This window comes from Eublepharis macularius, chromosome 1, assembly GCF_028583425.1.
Source record: "Eublepharis macularius isolate TG4126 chromosome 1, MPM_Emac_v1.0, whole genome shotgun sequence".
Lineage (NCBI taxonomy): Eukaryota > Metazoa > Chordata > Lepidosauria > Squamata > Eublepharidae > Eublepharis > Eublepharis macularius.
In genome coordinates, this window is record NC_072790.1 from 245,884,103 (window position 1) to 245,902,444 (window position 18,342).

The following is an 18,342-nucleotide window of genomic DNA, read 5'->3' on the forward strand; positions in this document are numbered from 1 at the left end:
TGCTGTAAGTTGGCTGTGACTTTATGGTGCTTTACATACAAACGTAAGTTATAGCATTCATAATGATAAGGGAAAACAGTCGTCAAATCAATTAAAAAAATTAAATACCAGTAAGAACATGTAGGCTGCGACTTGATGGCACCTTACACACACAAGGGAAAGAATTCCCTGCTGATATTGTTAGAACCTCTCAGATGCCTTTGACACAGTAGATTATTCCATTCTGCTATGTTGTTTGGAGTAAGGTGCGGGGATTAAAGGTGGAGCTCTTAAATAATGTTAATCTCTCTCTTATTTTTGAAAATAGAATTGAGAGGTAGTGACTGGGGAATCAGAATAAACTAGATGGAATTTGAACTTTGGCGCACTGATGATATTCAACTGTACATTTCTTTAAGTCAGCTTTCAGAAACTGTGCTGTGTCGTAGACCAGAGCCTGTCTGTTATTCAAGTGGCTAAGGAGGAGAAAATGGTAGCTGAATCCAGACAAGATGGTCAGGTGTTCTCCCCACACCTTTGTCCTTATCTGAGATGGTTAATTGCCCAGGTGTCATGAGTGATGCAGGACTGTAGTTTGACTCACAGATCAGTATTGTGTTTGTTTTTTTTTGCTTTCTCTCTTCATATTTAAAATGGCAAACCACCCCGGATGTCAGCAGGAAGGCAGGAAATATAAATGGAGTGAATATGTAGCTGAAGGGTGGATCTTACCACTATGGTACCATTCCTTCCCTACCCATACACACACACAGGAATTTAGTATCTGTGGAACATTGTGTGAACAACACTATGGTCTTCCCAGAATGATGGAAGGATATATGAGCAAAGGTATTTTTTTAAAGATGCTTAGTTTCCATCATTTAGGTCGTTAAAGGTCAATACCAACATGATGGTCTTGGGGAAATGACGGGAAAGAGACTTCGTTATAATAATAGTTGTTTAAGCCCTTCGGTTAGCCCCAGAGAGGAGCCTAGCTGCCACTTAGATGTTTCCACAGGACAGCAGAACCACTGCCAAGAGCAGATGTGGAGACTAGCAGTCGCAGCTACTTCCACACTCAACCCAAAATCATGTTGTCTAGAACTGTGATATACACAGTTACTATTATTATTATGTTGGTAACTTTGCACATAGCCTGTTCAAATATGTTTGGCCATTGCGGGTGTTCAACAGGAAGCTCGCAAAGTGTATGCTCGAGCAATGCAGGGCCGTATTGGCCATATATTTTTCCAAGAAAACTCCCAGTGGGTTACTGCACTAATGGGTCACCTGTTTCAGGCTCTGACCCTGGCACATGGTACAGTTGGTAGGAAGGAGCATTGGTGATGCCTGCCTTCGCCCTGCTGGTCTAGTGTGGCCAGCAAGGAGAAGTACAGCACACCTTGGCTACTGTATGGCTGGTGACAAGAACAGCTTGGATGCAGTATAGGGTTGTCAGCCCTAGCTGACAGTGTGGCTGGAGAATGGAGGGAGGCAGGGAGGAAAAATATTTGATGTTGAGCCAATATGCAACATCATTTCTGGCACAAAACCAAAAGTGACGCCATTGTGTTGGGGCAATGCTCTGGGATTCAGCTAAAGCTCTATGGTTAACCATAGAGTTTGGGAAGGATCCTAGATTGTCACCCCAACACAATTATGTCACTGCTGTTTTTGTGCTGGAAGTGAAGTCCAACATTGTATCCCTCATGTTTTTCACCCAGCATCTTGCTAAGGAGCTGAATGGCTCAGGCCAGCACACCCTCCTCGCCAATGCAGTAAAACCGATGAGAAAGAGCATGCCAGTGCCTGTTGGTCTTTGTGCAGTAGAAGCACAGTGGCAATTTTCCCCCTCCAGCCAGGTCTGTGGACCTCAGTCAAATGAGGAGGGCATGGTGGTGGGAGAGGCTCCTTTCCAGGTCATTTTGACATCCCATTCCAGCTTGGGTTAGTGACACACAGTTGGTTTTTCCCACTCTCACACATCTCCTTGTTGAGTTACGTTGTGAACAAGGTATGAAATGTGAAATGCTGAACTTTCTGAAGAATCCCTAATACAAAATGTCAGAGAAAACGGCATTCCCGGTGCGCATGCAGCGTGCTCACCCGGGTGCCGCCATTTGCCCTCCTTCACGGAGGGGGAGAGAAGACTGCTTCCCCGGGCATCCGGGTGTTTTGTGGGGGTGTGGCTTGGCAAATATATGCCAGCTTCGCTCCCACTCGCTGTGCAGTTGCTTTTGCAAGCTCGACCCTCCCTCCGCACCCTATTTGGCGGCAGTACAGGTATCGCCGGTCGCTGGATTTCAGGGCCAGGTAGGAATTTTTTTGCCCCTCGCCTGATTGGCCGTTGGTGAGGGGTGTTTTTCGCCTACCTTGTACTGCCGGTTAGGTAATTGTTAGGGCATGTTTGGTCAGCATTTGGCAGGTTAGTTGGGATAGGCAGAGCGGGCCGGTGAGCACCCGGTGGCACCTCCCCATTGGTGGGGAATGGGGGTCTGTCTCAGATTGGCTGGCAGGCTGTACGGCTGCCAGCTGAGAGGGCAGACTGTCCTGGAACCCCCTGAAAAAGGCCTTCCCTTGGGCTTTACGGCTGGGGTGTATGGCACTTTAAGGGGGGAACCATTCGCCTGGCCAGCCGGATTACAGCCATGCAGTGGATGGCTCGCGCCTGGGGCAGGGGGTGCTTGCCCATGCAGGTTGAGGAGTAGGTCCAGTTGACCTCTTGCTTGACCTTTACCGCTAGTTATACCCCTTGCCGTTATTAGTTCTTGGTTAAGTTCTACTTACTGTTGGTCAATAAATGGCCCTGTTTTTACCCAAGCCTTGTGTCTTGTCTATTCATTCCGTATAGGGGACAAAGTGACTTGGCAAAGCGAAATAAGTTGCCTTTATCTCCCCTTTATCTCCCCTCCCTGTACAAACAGATGCAGATACGCTGATTTTAGAATTTAATATTTTATTTTGTGCTGCATTTGCTAGTTGACAATCAGAAATAAAAAAATCACACACACTGGGTTTGGGTTTTCTTTAAATTATCATGCACATTTTTAAAAACATCTAACTACATATCCGCAAGTAAAAAGCCCATAATTTATAATTTAGGGGACAAAAAACCCTTACCTTCATCTCTACCCCTCCCTCTGATCCTGTATTCATCATGGAGTGCAGCGTGTAATCCCAAACACAATTCCTTAAAAGTAAGTGCTATTGAGTTTAATAGGGCTTACTTCTTAGTGAAGGTGTTTATGGTTACCGGTTAAAGTGTCCATTTCAGATGGTATGGCACATCACAGTTCCTCTTCATTTCACATAATATTATGGGTACATAAAATAGCATTGAAAACGAACGCATTGGATGTAGGAAGCAACCTTATATGGAGTCAAACCATTGGTCCATCTAGCTCAGTATTGCCTTTTCTGTTTGGCAATAGTTGTCCGGCAGAGAAGGGTCTCACCTACCATCTTCTACCTGAGATAGTTTAATTGGAAATGACAGGGAATAAACCTGGGACCTTCTGAACACAATTTACCACTGAGCCATACTTTTCCCCCCAAACGCCTCCCCACCCCTCAAATGCTAAGACTTTCTGCATAGCTGGGGGGGGGATGAGATTGGTTGGATCATGTAACTCTGGTAGCTACATGGGATTTCCAGGATGATTCTCCAGGATACCTGTTGCAGGGGACAAAGAATATAGGAAATTGTTGCCTACACATATCTGGCTGGCCCCTTTGGGAGCAGGATCCTGGCCTAGAAGATTTTTGGTCTGATCTAACCAGTCAATGTCTATGTTCAGTTCCAAACATGGATGGGAAGGAAGCCATGACAGTGAAATACCACCTGACATTTGCAATATATATTTGCGCACTTGAATGCAAAAGTGCAGGTATGAGCAACATTCTTAAGACACCTTTTTCTTCTACACATTATCAAATTGTCTCATTAAAACAATTAAGAACAATAGCAGGCATAATCCAGACACAGTTAAGTGCTCCTAAAGTCCCATAGAAATCAATGGGTCCTAAGTATGCATTTCGATCCCATGGGTTTCGATGGAACTCAGTTTTAGATAACATTAGGGAATTTGATTCTATACAAGTTATAGTTGAGGACTCGTTCCCATCAACTATGCAGCCATATTCACATTTTTAAGCAATCTTTGTTCTATATTCTTTTGGAGTTCAATAGCAGCTTGCAGAGCTAAAGGAGTTGCGGTGCTTTGGAGTCTGTGATGGGCCCGTTGTGAGGCTTCGTGGAGTTATAGATCGGCTGTACATCTCTGCCCAAGGGCGTGGGGGTCTTCTAACGTCGGGCAGAGGACGCTTTATAGTGCAGAGTGAGGTGTCACCGGAGGTGAGGGCTGCAAAGGACGATTCAGAGAGTGCTGGTGTCTCAGGAGGAGCGCATGGACTAAGTGTTTCCACTTTGCATTCTTCAGGGAAGACTTGAAGAATCGGTCCAGGGAGGTCCACTGCAATCGGAGGTGGCTGTATGGTTATCTTCATTTCTGGGCCCTGGGAAACACATGACGAAGCACCCATCAATCCACAAACTTCCGTGCAGGAATTCGCACGGGCTGTCAGGGCCTTCACTTCACTCTGCTCACCACTGGTGATGGCACATGTGTTGTCACATGGATTGTGGACTTCCACTGCACATTCCTCCGCTGCAATTTCAAGAACAGGTCCCGGTATGATGAGTTCAATCGGTGGAGGGTATATCACCACTTTGGAACCAGGACCTTGCGTCACACACTTTGATGGGCTATTGAGCTCACATGGGACAGAGGTAGAGCGAGATAAAGGAGCTGAGACGATGGGACCATCGGTAACTGACGCCGAACGTGTGATGGCGGGTGGCTTCGAGCCAGCAGGGATGCAGGGTTGTGAAGTTGCTATGAGGCATTCATTCGGGTAACTGGTAAGCACAGCACCTGGGATTGTAATGCATACAGGTGGCGGCTTTATCACCATTTGAGAGTCAGGAGTAGTTGATATGCAACATGGAGTAGAGCCACAAAGGGCACGTGGACCGGAGGACTTGGTTACAAGTGCTGTGGAACACCCATCAGACCCATTGGTGAGGCATGCCGTCTCTGTTTCCACTAAGGTTTTACTGGGCGATGTGGCGAGGATCAGTCCTGGCAGAGTGAGCACAAGCGGTGGAGGATGTATCACCACTTTTGCATCTGGGCACGAGGTGACGCATGGAGTCGTGACACACTTCACACCTGAGTTAGACATTTTTCTGGGATGCAGTGAGCTTAAAGGGGAAAAAAAGAAACAGAAAAGGAGAATTAGCTTGATATTCATTGGCTATTGGGACTAGGAATGTTTTATAGAAACTTTTGCTTCCCTCAAAATTCATTGATGCTCAAGGGGAGACCACCACATTTGCCTTGAAATGTCACATTAGGGCAAATTCGGCACCCGCCATGGGGTCTGCAGAACCCACCTCTGACTCTCTGTCTCCAAGAAAATGCCCTTGATTTGGGGGAAATCTTTTTATTTCCTTCAATATTTTTTCCAGTGAATTTGCTCAAAGCACAACTGTCAAACCTGCTGCAGTCTTTTCCACTGGGAGAATGTGAGTGGCAACTGTAACTTGGAATAATGATGTTTCAAAAGCCACCAAAGAATTTGGAAGATAGCAGAACCAAAAGAAGGGTGCCTTTTACACAACTTCCTGCAAAATTATGTTGTCTGTGAATGACTTCCCTGCCTCGATTGCTCCAAACTGACCCCTTCCTTCTATAATTCTTGCTGTCATTCCTAATTACCAGGTTGGACTCCTTCTGCCTCCCACAGACCTATTATCTTTTTTTTTTCTGAGCACAGCCGATAAACATGCTGAAAAATGGTTTCCTCACCGAGTTCCATCTCTAATCAACCCTCATGCAAGAGATCAGCATACTTGCCCAGTTCCTTCCTTGGCCTCACACCCTCTTCCTCCTCCCTCCCTCTGTCCCCTTTACCTCGTTAGACTCTACTTCAGTAAGCAACATTTGCGATTGTGATGGTAAACTGAGTTACATACCTGCTCCTTGCCTGTTTGTCCCAATGCATGCTCGCACCACCCCTGTGGCGCGCACAACTATTTCTTCAGCTTTATAGCTGCCAGGAAACTTAGGCACTCCCTAAAAAGGTTTTTTGCTCTTAGCATTGCTAATTATTTCCTGAGAACATAAGCAGTATGTCTTGGGAGCCCCAGATGAGGTCAGGCCTCCCTCGTGGAGGCAGAAGCAGTGATACATTAGTTTCTTAACTGGGGATTTTGTTTGAACAAGGAAATGGGACACAAGAGAAAAGTTCAAATGAAAGCACAGGAGCTTATGGTTTCCAGATTGGGCTCTGAGGCCAATAAAAAAGAAAGAATTAATGAATAGACTTTCTAAACAGGTATATTAATTATATGTGTTTATGTGATTGCATTATCACAAGCCAGTCAAGTATAAACTCTTTGGTGACATCATAAGAAGACAAGATTCTCTGGAGAAGTCAATAATGCTAGGAAACGTGGAAGGCAGTAGGAAAAGAGGAAGACCTAAAATGAGATGGCTTGACTCAATAAAAGAAGCCACGTCCTCCAGTTTGCAGGATCTGAGCGCAAGTCTGTTAATGATAGGACTTTTTGGAGGTCTTTCATTCATAGGGTTGCCATAAGTTGGAGGTGACTTGACAGCATATAACACACCTAAACCCTGGACACTATCAATCAGAGTAAAGTTGTCAATTGTAGCTTGGGAAATTCCTGGAAGTCCCTGGGAAGGATTGACTTTGGGGAGGGGAGAAATCTTAGCAAGGTTGTAATGCTATAGAGCCTGCCCACAAAACCTGCAGGGAACTCATCTCTGTAGTCTGAAGATCAGTTGTAATTTCAGGAGAACTCCAGACATTGCCTTGGGGTGAATATAGCCCTATATCAAAGTGACACCTGAACAAACATAACAAACTCAGTCTGGTGAGTATTCGAAGGAAAGCAATTATTTACAAGTATTTGAAATAATTTGCCCAAATTGCTGATTTCACCACTCAAACTTGGAATGTGACAGTTCGGGCTGTCATCTGATTAAAGAAATCTTAGAGTCAAATTTCATGTTTGGGTTGGATTCTAGAGTTGGATCACCTGGTGTATTATTTGGCTCTTGAAAATAAAAGCCATGCAGTGATATGGATCTGGGCCCTGAAAACCCCAGCCAGAAAGAAAGAAAGAAAGAAAGAAAGAAATGTAATTCCAATTGGTGAATCAGGGCAGAGGCAAAGAATATATTTATTTGCCATATACTGAAATATTTATATTCCTTCTCAAAGATCCACGGTGGCTAAAAAAGTGCTCAAGAGGGCAAAAATAACAGAGTACAAGTCACAAAACAAAGAGAATATCAACAACCATGGTACTCACAGGTAGTAAATACCGGCACCTTTTTCTCAGCTCTCCCAAGTCCTAAGGGGGGACATGTGGAAATCAACACAACCTTATATACTAGTACTGGCACTTTTTAGCAAAAAAAAAAAAAGGGCTGCCAAAAACAGTCAACGATTGCCAGAGAAACCATACTTTCAAGTCAGTTAAATTCTCAGCATGTTCCCAAATATCCAGGTCACCTCAAGAAAAAAAAAACCTTCTTAAAATGAATTGCCTTTCATGCCTTCCTAATAGTAACCTGTGTTGTGCTCGTGGAACCCCCTGCCCAAGAAAACTGGGCAGTTTCCCCACGTCTTAAAAAGAGCACCCAGTCATGGAATGCTGGCGACTCTTTCACGTGATTTCTGATGTCACCGTTTCCCAAATGGAGGCGAAAAGTTATGATTACATTTTTGTGGTGCCACAAAAATGGAATCATATCCGCCTGCCCCTGTTTTGGAAACAGTGATGTCAGAAACCGTTCAAAAGAGCCGCCAGTGTTCCATGACTGGGCACAATTTTTAAGATGTGGAGAAAGAGCTCTGATCTCAAGGAATAGTTCAGTTGAAGGGGAATCAAAGAACCCTGTGAAAAAGCACTATGAATAGGAGCTGACAGAGGAGTGCAATTTATACACTGGTGGGGGATGGGCCCTGGCTCAGTGGCAGAACATCTACTTAGCATGCAGAAGGTCCCTGGTTCAGCCCCTGGTATATCCAGCTGAAAGGATGAGAACTTGAGAAGCTTCTGCCAATCAGAGTAGACAGTGACCGTTTCCACACGTCTTACCTGCCTGCAGAACATCGTGCGAAAGACTCAGGGCCAAGCTACACATGACGAATGACACTTGAACGGCAAGTGGATTGAGTGGAGGGCAAGTGAACAGGGAGAAATACACTTGCCGGTCAAGTGTCATTCGTCATGTGTAGCTTGGCCCTCAGAAGACAGCATCTGCTCGCGCAAAATCGCCCAGGAAGATGCTGTTATGCGGGAGATTTGCATGAAATCACGCAAAACTCCCGGATAACAGCGTCTTCCTGGTGCAATTTCGCACGAGAAGACGGTGTCTTCTGGGTCTTTCGCAGGATGTTCCACAGGCAGGTAAGACATGTGGAAACGGCCAGTAACAGCCTTGAGGGTCTGACTCAGTTGAAATCAGTTTCCTGTGTTCATGTGATGCAGTCCTTCAAATATGTTACCTGGGGGACATGAAGAGCCTTTAAAGGTAAGAAGCAGCAACTCAAATTGAGTCCGGAAGCAAAGAGGCAGCCAGCGTAATCATCTCGGAACAGGTGCTTGTGTGTTTGATGCACTGCTGAGTGTTCAAAGAGTTAGCCTTCACCTCCCTAGCACCAAAGTTTTCTTCAGATTGGCTCTTGGGTTACCTGGGATTCCTAAAGCACGTGTTGGGAGTTCCAGATATGACCTACAATATCATGCTGATCATGTCCCAAAGTTGATTACAAATCAGTTAATAAATTTGATTCAATATGTATGTATTTGAATATAAATCAAAGATGGACTGGATCTAATAACAATAATAACTGTGCTTATATACCTAGACAGATCTAGACAGATCAGTGCCCCATTCAGAGCGGTGAACAAAGTCAGCGTTATTATTATCTCCACAATACAGCTGGGGAGCCGAGGCTGAGAGGAACGACCTATCCAGGGCCACCTGCTGAGCTCATGGCAGTAGTGGAATTCGACCAACCACTTAACCACTGTTACAGCACAAGTGGAGAAGTACTTGTTGAAATAAATTCCCCTACCCCTCTACAAGGTGCTATGCCCATGAAAACATACCCTTGAGGGTTGATGAACCTCTAGCATGGAGTAGGGGGTTGCAGTGGGAGAGGGAAATAAGCACAAATCACTCCATATTTTCTACTGGTGGTACTACCTTCCATCAGGTGGCAACATGGTGGAACTCAGTGTGTTGCCCTAGGAGAAAATGGTCTCATGGCTGGTGGCCCTGCCCCCTGATCTCCAGACAGAGGGGCGATAATGCTCTGTTTTAAAAACTTTATTTGAGAAGAAATGTACGCATGATAGCTATGCAAAAAAAATGAGGAGGAACACCTCTTCTAAACTGACATTAGTGATCTGAATTTTTTCTCTGTTTTTTGAGAATTCACAATAACTGAATAAATTTCAGCTTTGGAATTTTAAACAGTTCCAATTTCTTCAAATTGGTTCATGGTTTTGCCTATCATGAAATTTCGCACGCTATCAAAAAATCACAAATCACAGAAAGCCGAAAGGAAACTCATGGTTACAATCAGCTGTTGACTATGCACAGACTCTTTTCACAGAATATGTACCAAGGACATTTGTAAAATTATACTATTAAGTGGGTACAAACCCAATCTGCTGCAGAGATAGGATTGCTAGACTCTTGGTTGAGCCTGCTGTTCTCCTGGAATTGCAACTCATCTCCAGACAACAGATCTCTATTCCCTTGGAGAAGTGGAAACTCCAGAGAGTGCTCTGTATGGATTACATCTCTGCCGAGCTTTTCCCCCTTCATCAAACTCTTTCATCCCCAGGCTCTGTTCCCAAATCTTCAGGAATTTCCCAAGCTGGCAACGCTTTACCCTCCCAGTGGGAAGGGGGACCTGGTGCTTACCTTTCAGTTGTTCCCATGGTTCTCTTCATGCATGTGTGAAATGTGTGCGCAACCCCACATCAGTGTGATGACGTCACTTCCGGCAGTGATGTCACTGTACCTGTGCAAGGGCATGCACACTTTGTAGTGATTCAGCCTATTTGGGGCCCAAATTGGCCCGCTGTAAAATGCAGGAGCGCTCTCGGAATGGCGCAATGATGTCACTCCTGGGAAGTAATGTCATTGCGCCACCCCGGAAGTGCACCCAGGAGGTGCATTCCCCCACCAGCCAGGTAAGTGGTGGCAGGGGCAGAGGGTGAAAGTGGGGGATCCCCTGCTCCCACCGGGAGAATAGGATCCCTAAATGAACCTGGTGGTTCATTCCTCCCCAAAAATCATGGAATGGAGAAAGGAAATGCATATTTTCCATAAAGTTCCACCCGAGGAAGGACTAGGAGAAGTCCATTTGTGGCTTTGACACTCAGGGAGGGTGTAATCAGGAGTCTGAGAAACTCCTTTCTTTCCAAATGGAGGCTTTCATGATTGGACACGACCTAGCTGGCATGGAGCCTACCAAAAACATGATGAAAAGAAAGCAGATGTGGCAGAGATTTACCAATGCAAAAGGATGGGACCTTTCAGGAAGCTCCACCATTGGTGTGGCTGATTTACTTGAATCATCACCTGCTTAAGGGGAAGGTGGATATTGGAAATGAAGATGCCCACATGGAAACACCCCAAATGAGGTGTATAATCATGCGATACCAGTCAACTGAGACAAAGACTGGAACCCTTTCTAGTCTGCAAAATATACAAGCTGAAGTCTTTCTTTGGATCATCCTTACAGCTGAACATGTGTCTTTGGAAATGGAAGACAGGTTCCTGATAGCTCCCCCTCCCTTTTTGAAAAAAAAATAGCCAAGGGAAACAACCAAATAGCATCCTCATTTTCCACAACACGAGAGTTACTCCAGGGTTACTTAATCATATCCTTTTTTCCCCACTCCTGTAATTTTTTCTTATTTGGGAAAGACTTCCAGGACATGGGGGCATAAAGGAATACGATTGACTAATGCTGAAGCAATTCTTCTGCTCTGATGGAGGCTGCTTTGTCAGAGGTGCCTTGGCAATTTACTAAGCATTTTAGAGAAATTATAGCTTGGATAGCAGGGTGTGGGATGCATTCCAGCGGTTAGCTTCTGTCCTTAAGGGCTTAACCTTGGCGTTTAAAGAACTGGTTTTGCCAGACTCCTGGGATGCTATGATTTCTTTAAAAACAGGTTAGGTTGGAGGAGTCAGAGAAAAAATGAACGCATGACCAGCTTGTTTTGTCTGTCGGTTTTTACTTTGATAAACATGCTTCACTCCCAACTTGATGCAAATCGATTTCAAATCTATTTAGTTCCAAAAACACTGAACTATGTATGAGGTGGCTGATACCCACTGACTTGACCAATACAACAGAACAATGTGGTTGACTGCCTAAAGTCATGCCAAAGCAAAGAGAACAAACAGGAAAATTCTCTCCAACTCCATAAACCTTAATTGGTGACCGCATATTGCGTGAAGATTGCTACTCCTTCCAAAGCAATTCTACTATATTTGTCTTTAACACATTCATGCCATTTTTAATCCTATCTATCAAGACTGTATTGAAAATATGAGTCGAATGTATGGTCAATTGATTATAAGCAGATATTCCCAACTATTTATTTATCTTTAATTTATTTCAGGAATTTACATGTCACTTCTGCAGACCTGTACACAATTCAGTAGTTGAGTAAAAAAATACACAAAAGCATCAACATTATCAATATTAAAAACAAGTAAATACAAAAAGACAATGGTAATTTAAAAAAATAGCGTAAAATAACCATTGAGCAGCCTCAAAAAAAAAATCTGTAAATCAGGCCTTAGACAAGAAGCAATTTTTAAAAAGGTCAAACTCCTTAAGTAGAAGCTACTATCAAAAGAATTATTTGGCCTAACACCTAAAAGATAGGAAAGTGTATTTGCCAAACCTCAGCAGGCAGGACATTCTAAAGGTATGGCTTGAAAATGCTTGCCTGTCTCACCTTTGCAAGTGGGGCATATTTTAACTAGCTGGATGGACAGTCTGGGTGGAAGTAGTTCTTCCAGCACTCTGGCCCCAAACCATTAACAGTGAAATCCGAAGCAGAGTTTCTCAGAATTTCACTGCTAGGGTCTCAAAGATAAGAACCGTCACTTTGAACTCTGCCTAGAAACAGATGGCCAGCCAGTTACAGTTGAATACAAATTAGAGGGTATCTCCTAGGATTATCAAAAATTATTCTTCGAGTACATTTTGAAGTGAGAATGGGGGATATTTTGGATGGAACATCTTTGGTGTTTTAAAGTAATCAAAGTGAGTTTTAATAATGAGAAAATTCCGAATGCACAAATGATCCCTGCCGCATAATCACTTTTAATAATTTCTTCATCTTCTATATCACGAATATAAAAAGAATAAATAAATGAGGAGATATAGCATCATATAATCGTAGAATTGGACAGGACCTCCAGGGTCATCTAGTCTAACCTCCTGCACCATATAGAAAATTCACACCTCCCTCCCTCCCCCCACACACATACCCCTGCTCCATGCCCAAAAGATGGCAAAACGCTCTCAGGATCCCTAACCAAACTAGGCAGGGGGAAATTACTACCTTGGCATGTAAGGAGGGATCACTAGAAATAAGCATCGATGTAACCCTTCCCGCACTCCTTCTCATAGTCTGCCTAGGTTCACAGAATCAGCATTACTGTTAGATGGCCATCTAGCCTCTGCTTAAAAACCTCCACCCCACCCCGCACCCCCCACCACCCCGATTCATCTTCTGGTATTCAGCTTATCATGTTGAGAACGAAAATGTGTCTAGAAACAAAAAAAGGACTTCAGATTTCAAGAGAACATATAATGGTCCAGTTTTAACTGATGTGAAATATAAACGAACATCAAACTATTCCAATATCTGTTCAGAAAAAAAATGAATACATTTTCCTAAGTTACTATCTACAGTCATACAGTCTATACCAGGTTCTCTGTCTCCCACCCACCACCCTTTTAAAGTAATAGGACCCTCACAAGTCTCTCAAGGGCTATTTCTCAATGGGGCCTTGGGTTATGGGTTGATAAAACAGTGCTTTCATCTTTCTAAAGCAGACTGTTTCAAATAAGACTTACCTGGTCCCCAGAGCAGCTGGATTCAAACAAGCCCTTTTAAGAGACGAGACTGCTTTTATAAAGATTCTTTCAGAGCCTTGAGGGGATGAGGCAGCCTTTGAACATAAAAGTTTTAATTAGATCCTAACCAACCTTTGCTGTATGCATTTACTCTTCAAATTGCTATAATTGTTGTGAGGCCTGCTTGGGATCGTCTGCTTATTTTTGGCCTTCCTATATATTTTACATGATACTTATATTACGCATGTGGCCATTTTATAGGCCGAAGTAATTGAATATTTGTCATTTGCATAACCTCAGTCCTGAGTCTTGGCACAATTGTGTTGTTTGGCCCTCTTGTTGCAGAATAACAGTTGTCAGGAGGTGTTTGCTAGGTATGGAGAGCTCCATTTTGCCTGCCTCAAAAGTACTTTGAAGTGGAGTCCATTCCCAGCACCTCCCCAGTCCGTCCCAGTGCCTCACAACCACACTTTGGAGATAACTGATGTCTCCAGACCACATTTGTGCTTAAAATCTGCATGTGGTTTCAGATCAAAGCTTTAGGTGGGACTTCTGTAAATACCTCCTACTAAAAGTTAGTTACTATTAGTTAAGTCTGTCACTGAAGAAGATACAGAGGTTCCTTCTCAGGCAAAAGGTTGAATGTACCCAAAAAGACCTTCAAGGAGGCAGGTACTTTTTTCCCAGCTGGTGGGACCCCTGTACAACATGAAGTTGTCTCCCAATTTTGTCTAAAATACATGTCATAATTGGGGGGGGAATGAGATTTTCTTTCAGGCAGAAGGATGTCAGAGACAATTCCAGATAAGGCCAAGCATTTCTTGAACAAGAGATAAAAGCAAAGTATATGACTGGTCAGACAAATGGTTAAGATGGCTGGTCCATCTAGTCAACTATACGGCAGCTTCGCTCATCTGAACAGGGTCTCATGCAGGTGTCAGCCTGCACATGGACGAAATCAACAGCAGCTCGAAAATGGGCTTTCTCTGTGGTGGCCCCTACTCTATGGAACGGCCTGCCTGAGGAGGTCAGGAGAGCCCCCACCCTTCTGGCTTTCCACAAAAAATGCAAAACTGAATTATTCAAAAAGGCCTTTTTTCTCAGCTAAGAGGGTGGTTATTGTAGGAAAGGGATCCCAGATGTTTCGCTAATGAGTTAGAAAACATAAATTTCACCATTATGTTGCCTTACATATTATCTGTACTTCTATATGTACTTCTATATCCTACCTGTGCTTTATGTTGTTCAATGTAAGTTCTAGAATTGATTATGTTCCGTTTCAGCAATTCCTCAGCCCCATACTGGATCCTTGCTAATACTATATCTTTGTAAACTTATATTCTTTTACTCCATGACATTATTTATGGAAATGTTCTTGAAACTGTATGGAAATCCCTGCCCTTGTCCTTGCCACTAATTGTACTAATCTCACGCTATGTAATCCGCCTTGACTCTCAGTGAGAAAGGCGGAATATAAATAAATAAATAAATAAATAAATAAATAAATAAATAAATAAATAAATAAATAAATAAATAAATAAATGTTCTTCCCAATGGGCCATACGCACTTCTGTAACATATAAATTGGATGATTGGTCCATTTTGCTCAGTTTTACCTACTGTGACTAATTATTTCTCTTACTAAAGTCTCGATGCTGAATATTGAACAGGTCTTCTACATACAGACCTCATGTTCTACCACTAAACTATGGTCTGTCTTTAATCTGAGTTTACAGTCCTCCATGGAGAGAGGGAAAGAATATCTTCTTCCCTCGTCACATTTAGGAAATCCTAGTATAGTTCATTGGAGGAGAGATGGTATCAGTTTAAATAAGCCATGCTGTGATTATGGAATTGATACTTCGATTCTTGTTAATAATCCTGATTAAAGAGTATGCATGTAGGCTGCTCCTATCAGATCACCAGCAATAAGCAAGAAAGTCTAAATTAAGATTTCTTCTCCTCGGCTTCAATAGAGCATAGAAATTTCCATCCACAATTCAGTCGGCATCATACACCCATGCAATCCAGCCATGCAATACAGACACAAAGAGAATGCATGAAACACTCATTAAAAAAAAAAAGATGAAATGTTGTGTTTCTTTTTAACGTTTTCAAGAATGTGAAAACCAGCAAGAATCATCAATATAATAATAGAGATGAACATCTTATGACAAATATACGTAATTATTGTTTGAAACCATGAGCTGTGAAAAACCACATGGTCTCAAAGTGGGGTAATAAGATTTTATAGAGCATGCCCCAAGCACATTCCGGTATTAGAAAACAACTTAAAAGAAAGCCCTGTTGACTCTTTCCAAACATTCCAGCGATTAATTAATAAAAAAAGCCAAGCCCCCTGCCCCCGAGAATATTTCCTATTTATCTTTCTGTTTGTTCTGTTCTATTTCCGAAATTTAGAGTATGTCCTGGAAGCAGTGGAAGTGGCTGCTTTCCTGAATCATAAGAAGATCATAATCATAAGAAAATAGGGGGGGGTGCATGAAAGAATTCCCAAAGACTTGGTCACTATAGAAGAACTAGGCAAGAATCTAACTATTAAGTATGCTCATGCGTATACTTGCTTGGCAGTAAATCTTGTTGAATTCACTGGGGCTAAATCTTATTGAATTCATTGGGGTTAAAATCATGCGTATACTTGCTTGGCAGTAAATCTTGTTGAATTCACTGGGGCTAATGTTCAACTTCCATGTAAACATGCATTGGATTGTGCTACTGGATCCCACACCTTTGTTCAAGAATCTCACAGTGAGTTGCTTGCAACTCCCCTACAGGCACTGACCAGGTTGTGATGTGTTTTGTTCTAGTAACATAACAACATTGTAAATCTGTCAGTCATTCCCTGAGCCCCGAGCAGGCCAACAGTATTAAGTAGATTTGCAACTGAATGTCAACTACAGTAAAGTTGGAGGCCAGTTAGGAGGGTCGTACGGAGATATTAACAATGTATTTATATACCATTCTTCTATACAGGGTACTGCCCCTCAGAGTGGAGAACAATGTTGGTGTTATTATTGTCCCCACAATACAGCTGGGGACTTGGGGCTGGGAGGAGTGGTTTACCCAAGGCCACCTGCTGAGCTCATGGCAACAGTGGGATTCGAACCAGCAGAATGCTGGTTCACAGCCCAACCTCTTAAACACTGTGCTACAGCAGCTCTCAATAATAATGATAACAACAACAACAACAACAGTGTACTTATAGACCATCCTTCTGGATAGATTGGTGCCCCACTCAGAATGGTGAACAAGGTCAGTGTTATCATTATTCCCACAATACAGCTGGAGAGCTGGGGCTGGGACGAATGGCTTACCCACGGCCTCCTGCTGAGTTTGGGGCAGTAGTGGGATTCTATCCAGATGAGTGATAATTCTCATCTATTTTTAAAACAGTAGTTCCTTAGGAGTTTGTTTATGATGCTACCTTGTATGAGGCCATAACATTAGCCAGGAGCAGACCAGGAAGAGAAAATGGCCCTTGAGCAATCCAAGCTAATGGCCCATGTGGAGATGAAATCCAGCAGTGCACTACAGGGGGCACTCAGCTTACTGAGGCCAACAATGGGCATTTAGCTCACCCATCACATTCTCCACCAAACTAGCAGTGGTACAGGAGGAAACAAACTATCAGCTGACACCAACTGTCATTGTTGATGAAGGGTCTGAGCCAGCTGGTCCCTGAGGCATTGGCAAAGTAGCTGGGGTTGCTCCTAGCCATCAGCATCCTTTTAGGGCTGTGGCCTACCAGGAAAATTCCCTGTAACTTAAATGCCCAGTCCACCCCTGACATTGGCCCATCTAGCCCAGCCTTGTGCCCCTGGGACCAACCTTATGGGGGTCCCATTGTTCTGATCAAGGCCCAATCCATGGATGGTATGAGGCTAGTTATTTTTTACAAGATTTCAACACCACTTTAATTTCAAGTGTGATGCTGATTGCTGCTTGGTATTGATTAATTTAATATGTTGAGTTCCCCGTCCCGGATAGCCCATATGAGCCTCATCTCGTCAGATTTCAAAAGCTAAGCAGGGTCAGCCTTGGTTAGTAATTGGTTGGAAAACCTCCAATAAAGACCAGGGTTGCAGAGGCAGGCAATGGCAAACCACTTCTGTTAGTCTCTTGCCATGAAAACCCAGCCAAGGGTCGCCATAAGTCAGCTATGACTTGGGAGCACTCTCTACATCCACCAGTAATGGCCTTGACTTGGCTAGCCCAGGTGAGCCTGATCTCATCAGATCTCAAAAGCTAAGCAGGGTTGGCCTTGGTTAGTAATTGGATGGAAAACCTCCAACAAAGACCAGGATTGCAGAGGCAGGCAATGGCAAACCACTTCAGTTAGTCTCTTGCCATGAAAACCCCACCAGGGGTCACCACAAGTCATCTATGACTTGAGGGCACTTTCCACCACCAAGATGTTCAGTGGTGTTGTTATTCATGCATTAGCCATCTTGTTATCTAGCAAAAAGTGGGATTATTATTATTTTTAAAAAAAGGAAAGAAAGATGGAAGGAAAACATTAATAAGACAGCAGAGTCTTACCTGGTTGCTATTAAGAATGAAATCCAAAATGGTGACAGGGATTCGACCTGGCTATATTGCAACTGGTTTGGCCACTCCTTAGAGCCACAGGCAGGTGTGGTGCTTGCCTGACTGTGAAAATCGTCAAAACTGAATAAAACTGTATGATCTATAGGTTTGGAAAGGAACGAATAAGCATTTAACAAAGACATTAGACAACGTAGTCACTCGTAGTTAAGGCATACAAAGCCTATTAAGTTCTATATTACACACACCCCACACCCACAGATGTTCTATTTCTCTTAGCTTCTAGAGGTGGAGTCTAATTGTGGTGAGCTTGGCAAGAAGACTCCAAAAGATGAGTGAGTTAGACTTGCATAATAGGACATGATAATTATGGCCCGTCCATACATGTACCTGGGGAAACCTTCCAGAGGCATGGTTGGCAAGCTACCAACTCATATTCAGTGTAGTATATGATGGCCATATGCATGGAAATATTATTGCTTCCTTCTGTCCTTCTACCATCTCCACCAGCCCCTTTTGAGTGAAAGGTATTACCAGTTGAGGGTAGAAGAAGGACAATAAAGAGCCCTGCTCGCGGGG

General features: G+C 43.4%; 1 protein-coding gene across 2 annotated transcripts; it reads right to left on the reverse strand.

Moving 5' to 3' along the window:
- Positions 1–2,951: 2,951 nt before the first annotated feature.
- LOC129335784 (uncharacterized) lies at positions 2,952–10,068 on the reverse strand. 2 transcript variants are annotated; one of them, XM_054988588.1, is made up of 2 exons: positions 10,014–10,068; positions 2,952–5,242 (listed from the first exon to the last, which is right to left on the reverse strand). In XM_054988588.1, exons 1-2 carry the CDS (start codon positions 10,040–10,042, stop codon positions 4,162–4,164), a joined length of 1,110 nt encoding a protein of 369 aa, XP_054844563.1. In that variant the 5' UTR covers positions 10,043–10,068; the 3' UTR covers positions 2,952–4,161. The 2 variants fall into 2 exon arrangements, with proteins under 2 accessions (XP_054844563.1, XP_054844554.1); XM_054988579.1 differs by lacking the exon at positions 10,014–10,068 and adding an exon at positions 6,017–6,060.
- Between the last annotated feature and the right edge of the window lie 8,274 nt (positions 10,069–18,342).